Below are 24,956 nucleotides of genomic sequence, written 5' to 3' on the forward strand. Positions count from 1 at the left end.
ATTTCTGTAGAGCGTGGCATCTAAAACTGAGCGCTAATTGAGCATATTAATTTTGGCATTGTCAATACTGGAAGTGAGCTAATTAGGACAACATCACTACTAAGTGATGGTGTATTAGTTATCAGGAAGAAGGCAAGCATGAATTTATAACAGGTACACCCAATCATGATAAAATGCAATGCCAATATGTTGGCTCTGTTACCAACAAATTTGGCGCAGCTTTTAATCCTTCTGAGATTAATGATGTGTATTATTATTGAAAGGTGTTTGGTACGAGTAACAGTTTTAATCTACAGTGCTATGAAATTAGCAATAATACTGGGCAAGTACTAAATAACTCAATATGCCATTTGGATAAGTTAAACATTGTTTGAAAATACATAATTTATGCGGCTTAATTATGAGAACCCTGCGTCACTTTTGCCCCACGTAAAGTGGTAAATGAGTGATGCAAGGCTCGCATAAAGATTAATGAAGCCACACAAAGCCACCGTGCATGTCTTTGAGTGGCCTCATAAATCATGAGTAAGGCGACGCAGAGCAAATCGCGGTGTCATCTCACTCTGCACCGTGAGGCGTTCCATGGGTGTTGTGGTGGGTCTTCCCACGTAAACCCTACGGAATTTGACACTGTCCCAGATTTACAAAGTGAAGTAAACCTCGGGAAGCACTAAATCCATATGCCTCCCAAGGAGAGGCGTAACTAGAAACATGTTTATTTCTCCTTGTTTTTTCCTCTTTCTTTGTGTGCTGCATTCAGCAGCATACAAAGAAAGATGAAAACACCTCTTTGGATTGTTTTTGTGCAGGAAGGTGGCCTAGAGATACATTTCGATATCTCACTAGCATCAAGTAAGAAACAAAACATAAATCAAAATACATTCTTATAAAGATATACCAAGGTGCTTTGGTTCAGGCCTCTTCATCCATTGGTATGTTGAACTGTCATTCACATTTTTCTTCTGCCCACCACAGTACAAACTGTGGGGAAATGGGAGAATCCACTTCAACCTCTGGCTCTCTTCACATTTTGACTAGTCAAATGTACATTTCCACTTAGAAAGAATTGCAATTCCGTGCTAGGACTGTTGAGGCAAAACTTTGCCATTATCTTTTCCATTCAATTTTCTATCCTTCTTCATCCTTCTGGGTTTCAACTATTTCTTCAGCTTATATTAATTCAAAGACAATTCGACTGTTTATTTGTACCAATAATAGTTATGTTTTCCTGTGACATGCATTTCAACTAAAAGGTTTAATAGTTGTTGTAAGTACTATATCCTTTTAAAACGATATGCCGTGAGTATTGTATTAATTTCAATTTGTTATCCCAGGTATATGGCTGCTACGTTTATAAAGAGGGATGTTTTATTCTCTTCTTCTGTTTGTTTTTGTGGCTTATGCTTGGAATAAAACACAAACAAACACTGCACCACCTTGCTAAAGACAAAATCCGAGTGGCTTGTTTTGAATTGTTAGGTTTTTGATCCATTCTTGTGCAATCAACAAGGCAGACGTGGTAGACGTTCTGAGGAACTTCAAAACATGCATGAAGATAAAGTATTTCACACACAAAAGAGTTATTTTTAAATATTTAATTTGTTCACTCATTTGCAAAATTCAAGAGCTTGCAATCTACTCCTGTAAATGAACAAAAGGGTATGTATCACAAGGAAGTGAGTAAAGACTGGACCACTCCTTTTAAGTGGTGACACATACAGTACCCACTTGAACGGTACCTCTAACCTGAGGTAAAATGTGTATCTGTTTAGCAAAATAAACGTGCTTTGACAGTGCTACAATTATTTGTTTCGGGTCTAAGCTGGTGATTTGCATTTTCAGACAACATTGCAAAGCTAATGTGCTAATTCTTTACTTTGTAATAGGAGCACCAAAACGAACGACATTATGTGAACGGTAATTACACATAGAGTTTGGCCACCATATGGAATACCACTTTGTCAAACACATACTGTGTTGTTAATACAAATTAAGGCAGTTTTCTTGCATACATTAAAGACAGTTTCCAAATCTATACATACGTGCTCATCATCATTTCACTGGATGTGCACGCTATTACAAAACTAAAACATATTTTAAATATGTCAATGTTTTAGGAATGAACATTGTGGATTTCCTTAAACTCAAATTTGATGTACGATTTGGCTGACAAACAAAAGGTTCTTATCCTTTAATGGCAGTTCTCCTTTAGAGAGGTATTCTTTTTCTGATCCACACTCTTCAGCCTACCTCAGCCCAGCGACAAAGCAAGAGACCATTTTGAAAATGACATTAAAACTAAAGAGCATTACTTAAAGCACAAGTACTTGCGTTTTAATTTGTACATGGATTTTGCAACTTCAAGATAAATACTGTCAAACTGAGTGTGAGCGTGTCTGTGTGTATGTACATGGTATTTACACTAGAGAGGGTTAATCTATCTTTTTAAATTCCGTTATGTTCTGCGAGATTGTTGCGTGGCCCATAGTATATCTCTTCAGAGTGTGAGTACAACACCCAGGTGAATCAGTGGGATCAGCACATCTCTGGGATGTTTTGTTGGGTCCTTACCCACAGGTACCACCCGTGGCCTGATTCATCATTGGACCCACACTCTATTCACCTAGTGTGGGTGGGAAGGCTAGACTCTTTTGGAAGTGGAACACTTAAACTACTGCCTAGGGACTACGTGTGAGTTAAAATTTCCTGCCAGATCCTAATATCTTGTTTAATCAGAAGGTCCTTTGGCAAGGTTAAAAACAGTGAGATGCCACAGGAGTACCATATCCCTAGACATCTGAGGTCAACATATTTCAGCGATTTTAATGCCCAGTGGGTCCGTTGACATTCTTCAGGACCAGTAAGTGTAATAATCCCTATGTGGTGAGGTTGCTAATTTCAACCAGTCTTACAGGCATTCGTACATAAATTCAGTTAAGCATGACTAGGGCCATTATGCCCCTGTGGCATCTCACAGTTTGTAACCTTGCCAAAGGACCTTCTGACTAAACATTATATTAGGATACAGCAGGCAAATTTAACTCACACTTAATCTCTAGGCAGTAGTTTAAGAACTCCGCTTACAAACGCATCACGCCTGCCCACCCATATTAGGTGAGTACGGTGTGGGTCTGATGATGAAGCAGGACACAGGTGGTACCTGTGGGAGAGTACCCAACAAAATATCCCAGAGATGTGCTGATCACATTGATTATAACGCTGGGCGTAGTTTGCGTAGCTATGCAAAGTGCACATTGATTCTAACGCTGGGCGTAGTTTGCGTAGCTACACGAACTGCGTAGTGCGGTAGGGAAAATGCGGTGCGCACTGATTGCACAGTGCCAGATGTTTGTCCGCACTGTGCAATAATTGCAAACGACATCTTGCACAGTGCAAGCGGTCGTTTTCTGCCGCTAGAGTAGATTTGTACTCGAGCGGCAGCTTTCTCAACGCGGACTGGTAGTTTCTCATCGCAAGCGGTCACGAGCATACGCAATCACTCACAATGAGAAACCTGACCTCCCCGCGTTGACAATCTCGCTGGGAGGTTTATTTTCCACGCTCATGATCAGCAACATCAAGTTGCCAATCACGAGCGCGGAAAAAGTCTCGCCGGGATGTTGATTTTGCTCGCTCGTGGTCACCAACTTGACGTTGAGGACCGCGAGCAAGCAAAAAAAGCCCGCTATGCGTTTTGCACTGTGCTATGTGCAATTCACGTAGTCCGTAGTAGCGCAAACTTCGCACGCTCTGAGTCTAGCGTAGTCCTACGCCCAGGGTTAATTGATTCACCTGGGATATATCATGGGCCACGCAACAATCTCGCAGAACATAACAGGATTTAAAAAGATAGGTTAACCCTATATAGTGTAATTACTTCAGACAGTTTGGGAGGCTGAGGGTTCTTACCTAGGTATAGCTTCTCACTCCTCCATAGTGTTGGTCTGTATGTACGTATACACAAACGCACTCACAAGTGTGTGGGTGGGCATATGTAATCCAGCCTAGTGAAGGGCCAGTCCTCAAAGTGATGGTAAACACTGAGAAAGTCAGACAGAACCATTGTTGTGAGGACCACACAGCTAAGAGGACTGGTCGGCATGGTGTGTTTTGGTATTTCAGCAAGGGAGTGAGCATAAGGGGAGATTTGATCCCTCTGTAAAGACAACAGGGACCAGGGAGATCTCAGGAACTGGTTTTACAACTTTCATAGAACAATAGACATAATGAATGGTCCTCAGCTAAAGCTGTGGGAAAGAGATCAATCCAGCATAGGGAAAATGCATATTGTACAGCGTGAACATGAAAAGGACCAGGAAACGCTCAATATCAGATTGGCTTTAGGCATTTCATAGAATTATCATTTTATGGTACTACTAGTGCTTGTGCCCTGGACCTCAGAGTCCTTCAACAGAGGAGGGAGAAAACTGGCATTACAAGGACTGTAAAAAATATCATTAAACTCCTCTCAAGTTATAAGGTCTTGCGTGTGAAATGTCCTCACAAGTGAATATTGGTCTATGAAGATGGTCATAGACGCAGAGAAGCTAAAGTGCTACCACAGGAGCAATGGTGAATATTACTGCATACTTTAAAGTATGGAAAACACATTTTCTAATGATGTGTAGTAATTTTGCATGTGCGTTGTGAAGGTATCGCTCTCTGTATCACTCACAACACTAGTATCAGATCACAATACTGAATGGCGGGCTAAAAACATTGTATACAGGTAAAGGTCAGATCTTTTTGAAATTGAAAAGTGAGAACATGACCATTAGTCTAATGCTTGTGAGGTTGTTAGCATATACAGTCCTGCTTGCAATTAATAAGACCTTTTCAAAGGGAACCAGTGTTTTGCCAATTGGGCGCAGCAGATATAAGAGTGTGGATCTAGGTGATATCTTGGTTTTCATATGGGAAAAACGTAAACATACCCTTATAGAGTTTGTGTAGCACCATAGACGCCTTCATAGCGAGTAACAGCTGAAAGGAATTAATCACTGAATGTGAGCGAGTACATTGGTAATAAAGCACCACTTTTTACTTTATGCTACATATGATGTAGAGTACATAAAATGCAGTAGTCTGACTGCAGGGTTCACAAAAACATGAAAATCAGCATTACTTTAAACATTTTACATATAAAAATATTAAATCAAATAAATAATTCAAAATATAAATATTATTCTTTACACAATTGGAATATACAAATATATATAAATATGTACATATACACACATAGATACAGAGGTATTACAACATGTTTCTTCATCCATCACATTTCTTCTTCTCACTTTCAAAGCACCTACAAGATAAAAACATTTGTAAAATCCTTTTAGTATATGATCTTGTAAGTCGACTCTAATGTGTTATGAACAATGTCAACTTTCAAAAAAAGACAGTACAGGGCTTACTCAAGAGTTTGCTTCTACATAACACACCATTTTGCATTGAAATATGATTAGATCAGGTCACACAGTTTATAAAGAACACAGATAAAATGGTTAGCAAATGCCAATTTGTGTGTTCTTCTCTACAGGATGAAGGTTCCTTTAGAAATGCTTCAGTGGCTGATCTAAATATGGATGGATCCTTGAGTTAGTTTAACATCACTTCAACAAATACACTTTACAACAAACATCAAGCTTAAGGTCTAGCAGGTTCCTTTACACTCTAACGGATAGCCATGAGGTCAACAGACGACAGAGTCTGCGCACACCCTGCAGAGACCTCTCCCCATATTTAGTATTCCTGCCAGGCAGGTATGGACCTTTGTATCTTCAGCAGAGATGTTGATGCTGCTCTCCACTGAAGCCACTTAATGTTGCTAAGTGGATGCTATGTTTGTTGTTCCAAAGTTGTTTTTTTCAAGATATAAACCCCATAAACAGGAATTTGCTTTTTGAAAACATGAATCATAGGGCCTAATAGGCCTTTCTCTGTGTGTGGTAAGCATTGAGCATGTTTACTGTCCAGGACAGTCATGGCTGTCATGGCATACCTGAGCAATTGAGGCTTCTGGTTTCCAGTTCACTCTTGGAGGATGAAATGACCAGCTAGTTCAAGCTTAGTGCTTATTGTTCAAAATGTGAATATTGTGGGGAGTAGTGTTAAGAACAGTTAAAGTAGGAACTGGGGCTTCACATATCAGTGGGATTAGATATGCTGCAAGCTTTTGGTGTTAACATCCTAAGAGTGAACATGCTATCAATCCAACACAAAAAATACCACGAAAGACGGAGGAAAGTATATTCTACATAAGGTGCAACAAAAACTCAACACTTGGAGAATGAGAGCTTGCAGGGCTGAAAGCTGATTCTTCTCACCAGTACAGATGTTTCAAAGAGAAAATGAAATGTAACAATGTAAGCTGAATGATTTCCTCTTCACTTTCTGACATTCTATCAGCAATTGCTCCAAACACAAACAACTAACCTAAGTTTCAAATATGTGAGTACATTTCATAGGTAGCTCCATGTTGGCCAGATCTAACACTGAAGCATTGGATATGGCAGAATCTGAGGAAGAAATAGTTATGGACAGAAATAATTTGCCATCTCATCAAAGTAAAACAACCAAGTTCACTTGAACTAAATAAAGATTATGTATCTTCACTAACAGCACACGATAGTTTGACTATGTATGATGAAACACCTAGTAAGCACTACTTCCAAAACCTAAATGAGTTACTCCCTGCTTTTAGGATACTGAGGTGTGCCAGTGGTGTACCTGTCTGTGAAGTTGTGAAGCACTCTGTTTGGTACAGGGATGTCCTAGAAAAAGTTTCCCTGTGCCAGAGAACAAGCCCCAGAACTTAGGCTCTCTATTTAAGCCACTTAGATCGTAGATCTTTAACCCCTTCCATGCCATTGGCCGACGGCAACGCTACCTCGCTGGTGCTGCCGTCGGCCAATGGCCGACGCGGCCCGCCCGTTTTGCGGAAGTGCCACACTTCCACAAAATCGCGGGCGCATGGGGGGGCGTTAAAGGGATGATTGACTCCTAGCTAGCCAAGCAAATGGCGAGCCAAAGAGAGCCTAAGAACTGCCAACGAGCTAGCATCTGGGTGTAAACTCTCTAATGTCTATTTACCCGAAGAGTCCTTGAGAAGCCTGGGATTGGATTGTGTCGTTAAATGGTGACTCCCCAGAGAAAATGGGATCTTGTACACATGTGGAAATCGCAACTGCAGGACTTTGGTGTGTGTAATTGAGTGCCCCCAACTAAAACCACCATCAGCTCATTGCAGTTAATCCAGCCTGACCTGGGCTCTAAGTAAAGTTTTGAGCCCTGTAAGAAGGTTACTGGTTGAGAGAGGTGGAAGCCCCACACAGGAAAACAAACAGAATCATTGTCAGGGTGAGCCACAAAGGTTGTTAAATTAACCGGTGCTTAACCCACTAGTAGCTTGGCACAAAGCTGTCAGGTTTAACATACAAGCAATGTGTAAAGTAATCATCCAGCTCTCACAGTAATAAAGTGAAAACACAACATAAGAAAATTCTCAAACCAATTTAGAAAGATAAATTGTAATAAATGAAATGCTACCAGAACTACAAAAATCCAATCAGAGGAACCGCAGATATGGAATTTCAAAGTTCTTTGTGAAAATAGCGTCTAACAGCACAAAGCGCCACTTGCAGTCATCTGGTCGTGCTAGACCGAGGGAAAGTCACAAGTTCAGGCAGACCACGATGGAGTGCATGTTAGATACAGGGATCCGATTAGTCCAGCTGAAAGAGTCTTCTTCTAATGGACTAGCGCAAAGAGCTCAGTTCGCCGTGGAGGAGGCCGCAAGTAGCAGGGAGAGTGTTGCAGATTGTCATCGCAGCACCGGGAAGAGCAAGTCATGAGTACTGGAAGGTAGTCATTGGAACTTCACGTTGGCGGTCACAGTGGGCTGTCATTGCTGTTGCACAAAGATCAGATCTTGTGTTGCTGTTGACGGTGAACAGCAGGTCTTCACTGGGGCTTTGCGTTGGCGATCATTATGGGCGGCAGAATATCTGTGAGGAGGTGCATGTTCGTGGTTGTGAAGAGCTCAAACTTTAAGATTTCAACTTTTCCTCTTGAGAGAAGCTCAGACTGATTCCAGCCAAGGGGCCAGGATCTGGGGGGTACCTCTTGGTTATCAGGAACTTAGTCCAGCAGAGGCCACCAGGCTCAGGCAGGTCCAGGAAGGACCAGTTGCCGCAGGTCAGCTGGCTGTTGCAGGGAGGTCTCAGGACCTTGTAATGTCCCGAAAGCTCAGACAGGAGGACTGCCAGCTGACCCTTGGAGTCCCTCCACTTAACCTGAGATGAAGGTTAATTAGGTACAATCTTCCTTCTCAGACAGCAAGGCAGTTCTCAAGCAGCAGGGCAGTTCTTCAGTATTGTGCATAGGTCCAGGTGTGTTCCGATGAATGGACCCTTTTTGTGTGTTGACAGTCCAATATTTATACCTGGTGCCAGGCTTTATGTATCAGGGAACACTCTGTCCTACCCTTACATCTGGTTCTCAAAGTTCTTCCCTTCCCCAGTCAGGGCTCCAAGAAGTCTGGGGGTCACAAAAGACAGGGCAGGCAGGATTCAGATTAATTTGTGTCTGAAATGTAAGTGGGGCTGGGTACAGCCCCTCCCAGTTATCCTGCCAGGATGGTGCATCCCTTCCACACATAAGCCCCATTTGTTTTACTGTCTAGAAGGAATGCAAAAACCCAACAGTGGAGCTATCAACAGTCATGTGAACCAGGACACTGGCAGAAGGCACAAATGGTTAGGACATGAAAAATCAAACTTTTTAAAAGTGCCATTTTTAGAATTGTGACTTAAAATCTGGCTTCATTATTAAAGAGGGTTCTTCAATTATAGTTTGTTAGAGTGTAAACAGCATATCTCCAATCCAATGATATCACTTATTAAACGTAATAAGGTGACCTAGTGTCAGTCAATGGAGAGATGGGCCTTACAGCAGTGAAAAATGACTTTAGAGGTTTTTCACTACCTGGACATGTAAAACTTCAGTGCACCTCCTTCCTTTTAAATACAATAAATCATGTTCTATGAGCCTTTAGGGTTTGACCTAGGGGAAAATAATACGTATTAAAAAAGACGTTTTGGGCCTAGCAATAGTTTATTTTTGCCAGGTCGAAATATCAGTTTAAAACAGCACTAGAGGCTGCAGTGGCAGGCCTGAGACATGTTTTAAAAGGCGGGATGTCTGTGATATAATGAGTGCTGCAGGTCTTCTAGTAGCATTTAATTTACAGGCTCTGAGTACATGTAGTACCATTTACTAGGGACTTAACAAATATATTAATTGATGTAGGTCAATTTCACCATGTCTGAAAGAGAGAGCACAAGCACTTTTCCACTGCTTAGCAGTGGTAAACTTCACAGAGTTCTAAGGCCAACAACAAATAATTAAGCAAAACATGAGTAGTGAAGGCAAAAGGTTTTAGGGGAATGCCATGCCAAGGATGTCATGTCTAATAATCCGTAAGCAGCATCTAGAAGAGAGACTTACTGAAGGAATGTAACACATCCACCATTTCCACCTGTTAACATTACCAATTTATAAATACTAAAGGGGTGTGGAGATTGAAGTTTACACATTTTGCTATCCAGTTTAGCAAGTCACCAAGAGGGCATACATACCTGTAGTGATAGGTAAAAGGGTTACCATCATTAAAACATTTCCACATTTAGGTTTTTCCCGTTGCTAAGAATCTATATTACAGAAAGTGTGGTCAACCACAATGTTAGAGAAGCTATAACTTTTTCCATTTCTTTACACACATACAGTATGATTATTCAAGTGGACAGTATGTGTTTTTTCTGCAAATGTACTGAGCCAAAAAAATGTATAAGGGAAAGTATTTACTTACCAATTCTACAATACTAGTACACTTAGGCCAGTTCCTGTCGATGGAGTACACTTTCCACAGTAACCGCCACACTTCCCTATGACTTTTGTTCCATCCTGTAGAACAAATGAAATATTTCTTTAATTTTCTTTTAACATCCCTACTGTCAATGCCCTTCTTCCATGCTGAGTTCATATGAGTTTGATGTATTAAAGGTGTTAGTGCTCTACCATTAAATGATCTGTTTGCTTAGAGCAGCCTGACAAGTAAATATAGGTTTCCTTCCAATGCAATTGATGAACATATTAATATCTGCTTGGTTAATAAAGGCGATTACAACCAATTTGCATTTCTACAGATACAAAGCTCTTTTTGTCTTCTGGACTGTTCCACAATCTACCTTCATTTACCAAACTGAAAATCACTATAATACTTCATTTAAAACAAATATAACCAGTGATCAGGGCCCTGTGCTACCCGAGAATTACTGGAATTCAAAATGGGCTGTAGGTGTAACAATGAATATGGATAATAGTGGAATCATAACTATGTATAAAATTATAGATATAATTTATGTATTCTCTTCAACATTGAAATTAATATATTCTAAGTAAGTCATATATGGAAACAGGATATCAAAGACTTGGTGAATCTGGTATCTGTAATTTGAACCTGCGTAATAATTATAGTACTCTAATATTAAGGAAACATGGACCTCACACCATTGTATTCAAACTTTCTATTACTAAATACAGGTTTTGAGATTAGTGTGGTTGACATAATTGACCTATATATATATATTTAGGCTTGAACAAGTATGTGTGATTAACATTTGGGATCTTTTATTTACTGAACAAAACCTGGTACACACATACAATGTTGTAACCTGATAACATCCTGGATATTGATGTGGCCCTATCTGTTAATAGATAATGGGGAAATTTTGTGTTCTGGATTCTCAGTTTCTAATGAATTTCTAATAAACACAATGAAATGGAACATATATGGATGATTTAACACTGGTTGAAATGTAGATTTGTAGATAAAATAGGACACTGGATATTGGACATTAAGAAGATTTGTATGGTTAGGATTTTCTAATGGTACTCTTCTGATATGTATGTAAGTGGAATGTACATTTTTGATGATGTATATAATGGTTATTAAGGTTGTTAAAATTACTGATCTTGTTTATCTGGGTCTCTATTAAAGGTATTAATCATTGATGAACATGGATGGAATTTATTTGGGCCTCCAACATATTATGTATTATTTTGCAAAAATATTTGTGGTTCAGTGGTGTCTGTATACTTAAACTATGCAGTAATGATTTTTATGATAGTCTAAATATGAATTGCTATGGATGCTTTACGTGTCTATGTCACCTGCTATTTTAATAATGTAAGTATTTTGTTTATTGATATTTTGATATTTTCAATTGTACATATTGTTTTTGTTTGTATTTTCTTACAGACCTGATGAAGTCTTTGTAATGGTCAAATGCACTGGGAGGGCTGATCCAATCACTGTTAAAAGTTTTAATAAAGAAAAAAAACACTGAAGAGTAAAAGTTTTACAAGAACTGTGAAATGGACTTTAGTGGTGGGATTGAAGGGTAATTTAAATGTTTCTATAAACTTCACAGACTCTTGGAATTTAATTGAATTTACATTTCTAAAGGAGTGCTTCTCTTTATTGGTTCTATCATTCTAAAGGGGATGCTCACTCAGAATCTCAGAATAATCTCTACCTTCCTGGTAATGTTGATGGCAATCTGTACATGGGGTTCTGTGCTGCAGCTTTGTATATTCTTTCTACAAACGTTTTATTAGGAAGTTAATCTTTTACTTATGTACCTGGTCCTATGAATCAGCCTTAACATTGGTAAAGTCAAATTTGGGTGACGAAATGTCTCTTTTGGAAAGTTTCATAACGTTATAACCAATCCACAAATTCTATTGCTGATAGACAAATCGAATGAACTACAACTACAGTATCATGGTTATATGATATATCTTTATATATTTTCTGCTTTGACTGACAGTCTGTAAACCATCAACTGTATAAAATATATGCTTTTGAGACAAAGAGGACTATGTAAGGAGATCACAAATCAAAGCACATTCCAGGGATAGCACAACAGATTGGAGGGGGAGGGTGGGAGACTGAATGATCAAATACACTCACTTATAGGGACAGGTATAATGAGATCATGACAAGCAAATAAGGAAATTGACAAACTGTCTGACAAGGATGATTGCATGATGGTGAGGGATGCAGAGAAATTGAAAGTGAAACACCAAATTACTAAGAAGCTCAGTGACAACATTACCCAAAGGCTGGCTTTTGAGTTCCACTATAATCATACCAGTAATTCTGTCACTCGAGTTACTTATGGTAAGGGTGCCACTTAATCGGTAGTTGAAGTTATTACGGGAGTAAAAGTGGGATATTGTGGGACCCTTAAAATCTAGACATTATAAGGGAACTTGGTAATTACAGGGTTCATTTCCCAAGTACTTTTTCTGATGTGGATCTCATGATTATGATGATGCTAGTTACTACCATTTTCGGCCACATCAGAATTAAGAGGTCATTCATAATGAAGGGCTAAAGAGTATAAAACAGAAGAATATACATGTTTTGCCCATGTGAAGCTACTTTCAGTTTTCAGAACCATCTATTACAAATAAGCTGTGACTTTTTACTGATACATAGTGGGGCTACTCCGTGCAAAGGCAAAAGTATTTCCTTTACAGAAGCACCAATATCCAAGGATATGCACAGGGCAAAAGGCATTCATATGCTTACTATCCTGTGCATTGCAGCTACATCAGATTGTGCAAAATTGTGTTGCTCAGCTTCCGAAGGGCCTTCCACATCAGGCTTACTTTTCTGGTCATCTCTCTGTATTGCATTTGCTCTTGGTAGATAAATGTATTATCTTTAAAAGTCTATGTATTAGATTCAAAGTTCTCAATGATCAGGCTCCGGGACTACTCAAACATCTATTTGCCTGGTATTCCCCTGGAAGAACATTATGGCCCTCCTCAGCACATCAGGCAAGGAGGCTGATCTCTTGCATAGGAGTTAGCGATTAAGTGGAACTCCAATCCCCAAAATCTAAGAAGTGAAACCAATATTTTGAAGTTTCGAAAACAGCTTAAAACGTGGTTATTTTCAGTGTAACCAAGAACAGTTTCCTATGTAAATCCGTGAAAACCCAGCACCAGAATGCCACAGGACAATCAAATGCTTAAGGGGTTTGTGTGCGTTTTGTGGAGATGGCGCTGAGGATTAAATCCCACAAGCTGCATGGACTCCCAGGCATGTTGACTAAGAGCATTACAGTAGCATACAGAAGCAGAATGAGCAGGGCTGTCTATAGAGCTGCACTAGAGGAGGAGGAGAGCTCGGTCTTGCAAATATCCTGTGAAGTCGGAGACTAAGGGAGACGCCACGGCTAAGAGTATATAGTCCCGCCTGTAGGAGTGCGATGATTATCTGTTATGTTAGTACTGTCATTGGCAGCGCTGGCATGGGCAAAGCATGTTGCAGGCTACAGTGGCCTTCTGAGAAGCGCCCTGGTACTTTTCTTTTTTATAAATTAAGCACTGATCTCCCCTCTTACTTAGCCAAAGAGCAAAAGGGAAGGAAATGCCATCACATAATCCTCTAAGACTATGGAGGGAGGTATACAAATAACTTCTTTCTGCCTTGCCCAAGATAAAGTGTACATGAGAGCCCTGGATGAACAGGTTAGTGGGCAACCGCTCCAATAAGGCACAGGACAGAGTGAAAAAGGGCCACTACTCTGCGGCTCGCATAATGTTGTATGCCAAGAAGGGAAGGAGCAAGTCAGCTGGCACACACTCCTGCACCCAGTTCCTAGTTGTAAATAATTACCAATTTAGTTAGCCCTACACCTAGAGTATGCGGACATTTTTGCAGGCTCCTCCAGTGATCTTGCAGAAGGTAACCTAATCTAAATTGAATTTAGCATAGTCTAAGTTAAGTAGTCTGGTCGTTGGAAATTATAGTTACGTTTTACCTGAAGACAAACTAGCTGAAAGTGATAATATGCTGTGGGATACTTTTCTGCCTCTCACTATGGGCTGCTGATATTAATGTTTTTCCAGTGGCACAAGCTGGCTTTAGAACTGAGCATTTCTTGCCAGCTGTACTCTTACAAAAACATTATTCTGGGCAAGCCTCAATCCAGATGAAATCTATTTTCACTAGGCCCCCTCAAACTATCCTCCTAATACACCAAATTGCTTGTCAAACTCCGGCACTGTAAATACATCATTTCTACAGCATGTTCTACTTTAGATTAGATCTTTTTTAAAGCCAGGCTGACTGATAAAATATTTAATTTGAAAAGACTTGCCAATGTGACAACTACAAAGTATCATCTGAAAAGTCTTTGCCAGGAAACGTGATCACTGCAAAGAAACACAGCAGGCAGAGCAAGTTTGGCATTTGCTAAGTCTGCTAGTGTTGCGCTTAACATACCAGTGAAAATAAAGTTGTTATACAGTAAGACGTTTCTCGTGCCAGCAAATTCGTCTCTCTAGTAGCTTATGCCGTGGAAATCCAACTGCAAACCAAGTAGCTCAACAAACAGCACAACAAGGCTATACTTAAATTACTTTATAAACAAAAACACTGTAGCTAAGCATACAAATGTCTGAGATTGTGCGTAAAATGGTGTGTGAAAGATCATGTTCCCTTGACAATTGCGTGTAAGGTTCCGTGAGTGAAACAGAACATGGGTGTGAGAGACTGTGGGCCAGATTTAAGATTTCTTTCACGCAAGACAGCTTTCTGCGCTGGGCTGCGTGAAAGGGAGAGGGCAGGAATCAGGGCCGGCTTTAGCACTGGTGGCGCCCTATGCGACAATGCTTGTTGCCGCCCCTCTAAATCCACCTACGCCACGGATTCCCTCACTACCACCGTTTGACAGTGCCCCTCAAGTCTCCATAACTACTGTCTCTTAGATTCATTTAGTTTTATAGCGCCACTCATGCCAGTTTAAGATGTCAGAACACTTTGCGTCACACACGATTGCACAGAGACAATCAATCATCAGTGCGTAAATCAGTATGTAGGAAATAAGACAGAGGCCTACAAGGAGTCCTTGGACTGGAAAAGCACAAATTTTGAATTTAAAATGTAACACCATTGTTAGGGGTTTTCTTTAATAAGAAGAATTTATTTCTACCCAAATGAACCCCTTTTGCATTATTAGGACAAAGAAAAACTGGGCAAAAAATATATAGCTCTAATATTTTCCTTGCAGTTTGCATGCAGCTTTTTGATAGCAGTTAATATCTCACAGCTCTATATTAGGATTTTAACTTATAAACTGCAAGTAGCAAAAGGATCTCTGACAAAAGTGGTAACCCATTGACCTATTAATATTATATCCACTTTGTGATGTGAATGGGACACGTTCTTTGTAGCAGGCGTATTAATCCTCTGCGCTATGATTTGTCAAAATCTTCACTAGACAAAGCTCCGGTCTGTCTCCAGGAAGAACATTAATCACCGGAGTTGTCATTTTTTTTATGGATGCCTGAAAATTGCTGGGACAATGTACACAGCATCAGGTGCTTTTAAAACGATGAACATGGCGCCCCCACCCCAAGTCAGCGCCCAGTGCGGTGGCACCGATCGCACCACCCTAGAGTCGGTCCTGGCAGGAATGTACCATATCACTGAAGGAATGGTGCATTCCTGTCCTCCACCTGCTGCACAATCTGCAGCCTAGCGCTGTTCCACATACCCTTGGCCATGGAGCAAGGATGCCTGAGTTACAGGCGGTATTGTTTTTGTGTACCCCAATGAAACGCCCCCACCAAGCAGAGAAAACCAAGGCAGCGATTTATTTGTGGTGCCTTCCATTACTCCAGATCTACAAAGCCACGCAGAGCCACGCAAGGTGGCATGACATGTCTTGGTAAATCTTATTCAAGTTTTGCATCGCCCTGCCTCCCTTTGCATGGTGCAAGGTTAATGCACAACCTTACTAAATCTGGGCCTGTGTACATTTGAGAGGTTATATATGGGCGAGATTGAGTGTGAAAGCGATTATATGTGTGGAAAATGCTGTGAGTACCTATCTGTGTAAGAGATTGTGATTTTGTGTGTGATCAAAAATACCTTGGAGTTTGAGCGTATTTTTAAATGGTGTTTGAAACTGAAAGTGCAGGCACAAGTCCAGGGTACTTGGATGATATGGAGAAGCACGGGTACTCTCCCTTTATGTGTATTGCATCCACACCCCGAAGTGCAGGTACTTTCCTTTTCAAAGTACGAAGTGCAAGGACTCAGTAACTGTGAGTACCCGCCCATTTAAAGCACTGTTTTAATGATATGCTGGGTGAATATGGGACTCTGTAAAAATATGTTCTACAACAAAGAACAGTTGTGTCTTGTTTTGTGTTTGTGTATGTAAAAACCAGGTTGTAAATAAGGGGCTCATTAGGATCGCGGTTTTCCCGCATCCTCCGGGCCGGCAGAAGCCACCGCCGGCCCGGAGGATGCGAGAAAACCGCTGGGGAGGCACAAAAGACCCACCGCCAAATTAGGATGGCGGTGGGTCTCAAAATCGGTCCGCAGCTTTTCCACCGCGGTCGCCTTCTGACCGCGGCAGAAAAGCTCTAACATGGCTGGCGGTGTCTATCAGACACCGCCAGCCATATTAGGATGGCGGAAAACAGATGCCTTTCCGCTGCGGATTCTCCGCCGTGGAAAGGCATACGGTGATTTCTTTGGGGGCCCATTGCGGGCCCCCAGGGTGATTGGGGGGATGGGGGGTGCATATGGGGGGTACCTATGGTACCCCCCTGCATTTGCGTGCACGAAGCGGCAGGCACCGCAATGTTAAATATTGAGGATGTGACCGCCAGGCTGGCGGACGCATCCTAATTGCACTGGAGGGACCGCCGCTGCCCCTCCTCCTCTAGGGTGGCGGACGGACGCAGGTCCGTCCGCCATCCTAATGAGCCCCTAAGTACGAATATGTGTGTAGGTGTATGTGAGAGAAGTCGTGGAACAGTGAGGGGTCAATTTTTTTTGTGATTTTGTATGTGCGTTGAGAGAGAGATTGTGTGAGATTGTATGGCTCGATAGGGATGTAAGTCAAAGAGAGAGTGTGTAGGTGTGAGAGTTATTGTGGTGTGATAAAGAGAGACAGCGCAATTGTTACCCTGAATCACTCCCACATTCATGAAAATCGGGTCGAAAGTGGTTAGTTATACTGTGTCTCATAAAGTCAATTTAACACTGATGGAAGGGCATGTCGGGAACTGGGCACTGGAATGGCAGCAAAATCCTTATTCCCCCCAGGAAAGGCAAAAAACACTTTAGTCGGAGTGTTTTTGGAGGCACTTGTGATGAGCTATTAATGCTTCCGATGAGATTTGGCTGTACTTAAAGATTAACATGAATACGTTTAAGAAAATCAATTCAACTCAGGTGTACAAATACTTATTTTTAGGCTTTATGTTACAAGATACCATAGATAACGCAGGAAGGGTAAAGAGACTACCAGCAATTAAGAACCCTTATTAAGTGTGGCTCTTTTGGCATAGAAAGAAATGGAAAATTCTTGTGGGCAAGTACGCTCTCTGGGGTCAGACAGTGTATCATAGAGGGTTGCCTACTGGCTCACATATATTAATGGACCACTTCTGCACAGGCCCTAAGGCAGTTTTAAACAAAGCCCTTGAAAGACTTAGGAATACATGCTTTCAGGGGCGATTACACATCTTCACGCTCATTTCCACTGCGACCACACGTACCCAAAAGAGGTATGAAGGGGAACAATAGAGCCAGTATGAATAAAAAAAATGACAGATTTCAATAGGAATAGAGCATTAACTGATCACAACCAAAATATTTTATTTAAGGCACCCCTCAGTGATGGGGTGTATGTGCGGTAATCAGTCAGAATAACGAATTTGTAATATCGACATGGCAAAATATCGAGTCAAAATATAGAATGGACATAATATCGACTTACAAGAATATAGTGGTGCAGAATATCGAAATGCAGGTAAGAAATATCGTTTTTAATAATATCGAAGTTGGTAATATCGACAGTCATATTATAGTTGTTAAAAATATCAATTTTTTTATAGTGTTTTAAGTGTTAGTATATGTGTTAAACGTATGTATTATTTCTTGTAATGTATGCATTTTTTTTATTTAAATAATGAATTGTAATTAATTTAATTTTTGTGTAATTTAAATCCGTAGCGGGTTGTGGGTTAATAGGAGAATAGAGTGGGAAGTAGTTTAATTATAATATATTTTCTAGAAATATTTAGAAATAATTAATTATATGTTAATTACTTTTTATGCAAATTAATTCTGTAGCGGGTTGTGGGTTTATAGGGGAATAGGGTGGGGAGTAATTTATTTGAAATTGATTAATTATTTTATTAATTAATAATTTATTATTTAATAATTTATATTGTTAATTAAGTTAATTTATTATTAAATAATTATAAATTGAATACTAATTACTAATTAATTGATAATTATGTTAATTGTGTTATTTTTTATCAATTAGTAATTAATTAGATATTACTTATTAATAATGAATCTGTAAATATGTTTATTGTGTGCTTTTTTTTAGGAGTGGGGTTGGGGTTGATAGGGGACTAGGGTAGGAAGTACTTTAGTTTTAATGTAATTTTAATAAAATTTTGTATATTATATTTATTAAAAGTTATTTTATAGTGTTCATTTTCTGAATTAATTTAGATTTGATGGTTATTAATGTTATTGTTAATTGTAATAAGTTAATTCATTTTTAAATAAGTATGTTAATTTATTAATATTTTACAATATTATAGGTGTCATTTATAGGGGAAAATGGTGGGAGGTAAATTAATTTTGAAAAAATATTTACTTGTTAATGTTAATTATATTGCAGGAGTGGGTATACTAAATGATTCCCCTTCGCTATCCAACACTTTCCCTACTGTTACACTTGGTGGAGTGGGAATATTAAATTATACCCACCCACTATCCAACACTTTCCCTATTGTTGCACTCGGTGGAGTGGGAATAGTACTTTTTACCCTTCCACTATCCAACACTTTCCCTACTGTTGCACTCACTAGAGTGGCAATAGTAATTTTTATCTACCCGCTATCCAACACTTTCTCTACTGTTGCACTCACTGGAGTGGGAATAGTACTTTTTACCCTTCAACCATCCAACACTTTCTCTACTGTTGCACTCACTAGAGTGGCAATAGTAATTTTTATCTACCCGCTATCCAACACTTTCTCTACTGTTGCACTCACTGGAGTGGGAATAGTAATTTTTACCTTCCCGCTATCCAACACTTTTCCTATTGTTGCACTCCCTGGAGTAGGAATAGTAATTTTTATCCACCCGCTATCCAACTCTTTCCCTACTGTTGCACTCACTGGAGTGGGAATAGTAATTTCTATCTACCCGCTATCCAACACTTTCCCTGGTGTACCATTCGTTGGAGTGGAAATAGTTATTTTATTCCCTACGCTATGCAATGATTCCAGTAATGTTATATTTAATGAAGTATAAAATATTATTTAGTAAAAAATATTTTAATGTTGTAACTTATTATATATAATTAATCTTTATATTTATATTATAGTTTAATATATATATATATATATATATATATAAAAATGCAATTATATTTTAAATTATATTTTTAATGTTATATTCAAAAATATACATTATTTGTAATATTAAGTAATTTTTACATTGTATTTATTATTTATTAATTTTAACGTTTTTTAATTATTTTTAAGTATGTTTTACTTAATTATATTGATAATTTAATTATTTTCATATTACTTTTAAGACATTTAAAAAATTTGATATTTTAGCAAACTATATTATTTACAACAATGTTTAGGATTCAATATTTTTGTACTTACCTGTTTGTAGACAGTAAGTCGATATTCTGTCATTCTATATTTTTCCAATGATATTTTGTCAGGACGATATTCTGCTCCTCGATATTCTGTCGGTGATCCGTATTGGCAGCTTTTAAGCTGTAACATAGTGCCTTTTTCAGCTACCAGTGGGTGGTACCGTAAGACTGCTGCCTTACATTGCCAGATGGACTCTATGGCCGTTTTAGCACTTTACAGGGGTCCATAAAGTATAGTGAGAAATCGAGTATCCCTTACCATGTAGAGTATTACTCAGGTAACTGACAAATAGTTCAGATACTGGCACCTTAAACATCCAAATATCAGTCAAATTGATTGCAAAGATTTCCAAGCAAAGTCAAGAGCTGCTAAAGCTCTCCATACATACTGCTCCCACTGAAAAAACTGTCCCATACCTGCCAAAATGATTCTATACTGCCCTAGACTTTCTTTTGTTGTGGGGCTTGCAACGGTGGCCTGACCCTGGTGTCAGAGGTACCTGTCAGGTTAGCAGAGTGGCAATTTGTTAGTGTAGAAGGATGCCCCCTCAGGAGAGGACATGGCAGGTGATGTAGGGGCTTTTGACAATTTTTTGGAGCCATAGTCAGTTTATCTGTTCAAAAGGGTATCAGAGATAACACACTTTCTATACACTAACATATAAAGCAATTACAATGTCACAAGTCATAGCTTATTTATAAAATATTATCTTACTGGTGATTTTTTTATTTCAGCCACAGCATAATTTCCTTGAGACATCCATTTGGTTGAGTCTGTCAGAGCAAGACCAGTTCCTTGGAGGTTAATGCGAAAACGCCCCTAAAAGAAAATAACAGGGTTTTAATACCTGCTTTGGACAAATAATGTGGTAAAAACTCTCTAATTGAAAAAATAATACAAAATAGAGCGAATATTTTAAGAAATAAAATTTGGTAGATAGCTTAGATGGCAAGGAGCAAGCCTATTAAATCCCTGTAAGCTTTCAGAAGTCTTGATTAAGCCCTGATTGTTCGAAATCATCCCAAAACTGAGAAGGGGTAAGAGGAGACATAGATTGACAGCCCTGGGGACAGTGCTGGATAGACATCCACTGGCTGCATTCCAATGTATTAGGGCGAAAGACATTTAATGGCATGGGCCTCTTCAGAGGAGATACATTTGACAGTCAATAGGAGGAATAAGAGTGCTGTAAAGGAAATAGGTGATTGAGCGGAGATTATACTTCAGCTGTCCTAGTTGTGGGACTAAGAGTAGGGTTAGGCTTTCTATTGGAAGTAGGGACTAGGGCTACCTGTACCATTGGCTGCTTGGACTTGGGTTGGGACTACTGGCAGGGCTAAGGCCTTTATTGGACGTAGAGATCAGGGTTTTTGAACTGATTGGGTGCTTGGACTAGGGCTAAGATTGGCTATAAGGACCTGGTCTCCTATTGGTTCTAGATTTTAGGGCTAGTGTTGTGATTGGATAGTGTTAGGGCTAGGGTTCCCATTGGCTGAAGGGGTCACCTGATTAGTAGGGCTATAAAAAAGGCCAGGCGTAGGGCGTCTCAGCCCGGGCGTCGAGGCTAAGGGCGGAGAGGACAAGGGTAGTTGCCTGTTTGAGCCTGTTAAGGGCGGAGAGGACAAGGGAAGTTGCCTGTTTGAGCCTGTTCGAGACCGGTCGGTACTAGGGCCAGAAATGCTGCCCTTTATCTCATTTAGCTAGGTTCTCAACCTTTTGGAGCAAGTGTGGCATGTTGCTTATATTTTTTGTGTGTGTTTAAGGCGGAAGGTGTATGAGTCAGGGGAGGTGGTGCAGCATGTGGGGCATGTCGTAATGTTCTAAATTGTCCAATGGATGAGAGGCGGTTAGAAGAGAGGTGCTGTATTGCTGTATCTGTGTTAGGTCTGGTGGACCAGTGAAAGCTTGGCATTGGAGTTTGTTCCGTTGTGTGGTTTAAAAGGTGGGTATATATATGTATGTATTTTGTGATGGTAAGTATTATGGGGAGTTGTGCTGGTGTGTGTGATATGTTTTGCTTTTGAGGTGTAGTGAAAAGGGGTGCTGATGTATAGGTTTCAAATATATAGAAAAGGAAAGTTGGCAAAAGGAGGAACACATATAGACAAATTTTCACAATAGATGACAATAAATTCTCCTATTGGTCCTGTGGCTAACGACCAATGCGGAATTATTCAAATGTTTTCTAATATCATCACACCCACATGAGGATAAGATTACACATTTTTATTTATTGTAATCTGTTCAAATATATATCACAAAACACAAGCGCTAAATCCTCTCAAAACAAATGTATGCATTATACACAACAAATAAGCCTACCTATGTACATACCTATATACAACAAATATACACAATGGAACAACATGTACCCTTTAAACAGCAAGAACATATAACAGAAAATATATGACAAAGAAAGGGAAGGGTATAATTTATATATATAACTCTGTTAAGTACTTCCTATCTTTCACCCTATGGAACAGTACTACAAAAGTGTCCTCCTATTAAATCTAGGTGGTACACTGGGAGCTAGTCAGACACACCGGTTCCAAACAAAAACCTTGTGGAACCCCACTCTTCACATGTGTACAGTGAAGTATCTTTCACAAATAAATTGAACACAACAGGACTCCTCCAATGGGAAAGTGTTGACGCGGTCGCGTTTCGGCCTTCCAAAGAATTAGGCCTCCTCAGGACAGGGCGACAAAAGTAGGGGGAAACAAACTTGAACTCCACGGTGGCAAAGCCACCCGCTATGTCGACAAACGCCAACTATTTCTTGCGTTGTCCTATCTTTTACTCATGGGGGTCAATCTCGGGATTCTTGAATAATCCTTTGTGCACGAAAAATCCAATTTCGGCAGTCCAAAGTACTGCAACAACACGTCGCCATGAAGATGTATAGGTTTCATGCACTGGATTTGGTTGTGTAGTATTGTTTGTAAGAGGAGGTTGTGATGTAGAGGGGGTGGTGATGTGTTTATGATTAGAGTGTATGTTGTGTTTAGGAGGGAATGAAGTAGAGGTGAGAGTGTTTATCTTAGACTGGTTTGTTGCAAGAGTTACAAAGTGTGGTGGTGTGCAGTGTGTGTTGTGTGTTAGTCTTATTATGGTAGAAGGCAGAGGAGAGTGTTTGTTGGACAACTGATGGAAGGATCAATATATGTTTGTTAGTGATAAAAGGTGGTCAGTTAGGTGTAATTACAGCAGGGAGAGTGTGTCTGAATGGGACGTAGTTATGTATGGTGTTGATTGGCGCTGTGTTAGTGATGAGTGTATTGGTTATTGGTATAGGATAGAGTTGTGTACTATTTGTGGGTTATGGTGGATATGTATGGTAGTTGGGATAGTAGGGTGTGTAGATGTGGTTTGGTTGGGTTTGTGGTGCATGCTGGTACATTAATCTGTGCATAGTGTTGTGCATGGTGTACAGTTGGTGTGAGTGTGTTGCTCTGTCTGTGGATGTGGATGGTGTGGGCTGGGTATTGCTAAATGAGAAACCTTTCTAAACTCTTCCCTCTGACTCGTCCCCTCCAAAACTCCTTTTTACTTATCCAAAAGCCTCTTCCTACTGCTAAGAACCCCACAAAAACAAATCCTTCACTCTTTTATCCCTCCACTATCCTTTTCAATCAAAATGAACAGACTAACATGTTCACTTCTCAAATTCCATATTCAACTATACTAATATACTGCCCAAATAACTGAATGACATTTCTACTACTCAAATTACTTCATATTTATACTACACTAATTTTCAACACTAATCCTTTATGGGTTCCGGAGTGGCATGCTACTCGCCAGAAAAGCGCTTCAACACCCTTCAGGGTTAACAAGTGCTATATGAATGCAAATGTCTCTTTCCCTTTTATCCCTCCGCTATCCTTCTCACTCCAAGTAACAGACTAATAAATTACTTCATATTTCACTATATTAATTCACCACTAATCCTTTATAGGCTTCCTGAATAGCGGGCGTCAACAAGCGATAAATAAATACAAACCTTTGTCCTCCTTTATCCTTCTACTATCATTCCAAATCCAAATTACTGACTAACTTATCCACCACTTAAAATGTACTTGCATGTTTAACTATACTAATTCTGTTGATGTGGGTAAGGTGCACAACCTAATACTTTCAAAAAGTGTATATTTCTCTAATTAGTAAGGTTCAAAACAAGTTCAAATACAGATCAGGTGCTCCAACAGGTGACCAAGCCGTCCTGCTACGTCCTTAGTAAAACTGTAAATAGTGCGCACATTCACTGTGAGCGCATCCCTGTATGTGGGCACACCATAGGTTCTTAAACAAAGACTCCTTTGTGAGTTTGATATACAATGTTCATTTTATTCATCACGGTAAGTATCTTGATTAGATATTCATATTCATATCCACTTTCTCCTTATTTATCCAATAATTCATTGTGCTTTTCATTCCATTATGCTTTCATTTAAACACACTCCAATGCATTTCGGGCATTCTAGCCCTTCATCCAGGAGCACTATAAGCAAAAATAAACAAAACATCTCATGTAATTCGTACATTCAAAATTTGTGATATGTAAACGGGTTTGTACATGCACAGGTTAGGTAATTTCTAGTGTGTGTGTTCCATGCTTGTGACGGCTTTTCTAAACCGGCGTATGGTGCAAAAAATGTAGGCGTAAAAAAGTGAAGCCGACGTGACTTATATGAATCAATTTCGTGAGGGAAATGAAGGTTAGAGTACTTACAAGAGCTCTGTCGCGGCAGGCAGTTGAGTCCTAGGGTGCAAGTGATCACAAAATGGTCAGAGCAAAGTCGTTTGCTCGATATCAAAATTAAACATCAGGTTTACGGGATAGCACTTACTAGAGAGACGCGACGCGTTTCTTCCCAGTTAGTTGCAGGAATTATCTGCAGTGTTCGTAAGGCTCTATGGAGGCTCACGGTGTTTATCTGGCGTTCCCGGAAGTATGGACATTCATCACGTGATGAGTATCACGTGGAATCCTAGACTGTAAAGCTAAAAAACGGACTAACGCTGTAAGGCGCCATCATATATGTGGGTGTGTAACCAAGTGTGTATGTAGAATAACAGAGAGTAATGGCATTGAGGTTACTATGCATATGTTCAACGACACAAAATCTTCAATCAATGTATAAACAGCGCGCAGCAGAAATACA

At 39.7% G+C, this 24,956-nt stretch overlaps 1 protein-coding gene across 1 annotated transcript in view; it reads right to left on the bottom strand.

Annotated features, from left to right (window-relative positions):
* Positions 1-3,147: 3,147 nt before the first annotated feature.
* The window catches only part of ADAMTS9 (ADAM metallopeptidase with thrombospondin type 1 motif 9), a 934,075-nt gene continuing 912,266 nt past the window's right edge, over positions 3,148-24,956 (bottom strand). The window contains 3 exon segments of the mRNA XM_078661546.1: positions 3,148-5,305; positions 9,869-9,963; positions 20,506-20,610. Of these exon segments, the coding sequence (XP_078517672.1) occupies positions 9,874-9,963; positions 20,506-20,610 (195 nt within the window). The 3' untranslated portion in view covers positions 3,148-5,305; positions 9,869-9,873.

The sequence above is a fragment of the Lissotriton helveticus genome, chromosome 9 (assembly GCF_964261635.1).
Source record: "Lissotriton helveticus chromosome 9, aLisHel1.1, whole genome shotgun sequence".
Lineage (NCBI taxonomy): Eukaryota > Metazoa > Chordata > Amphibia > Caudata > Salamandridae > Lissotriton > Lissotriton helveticus.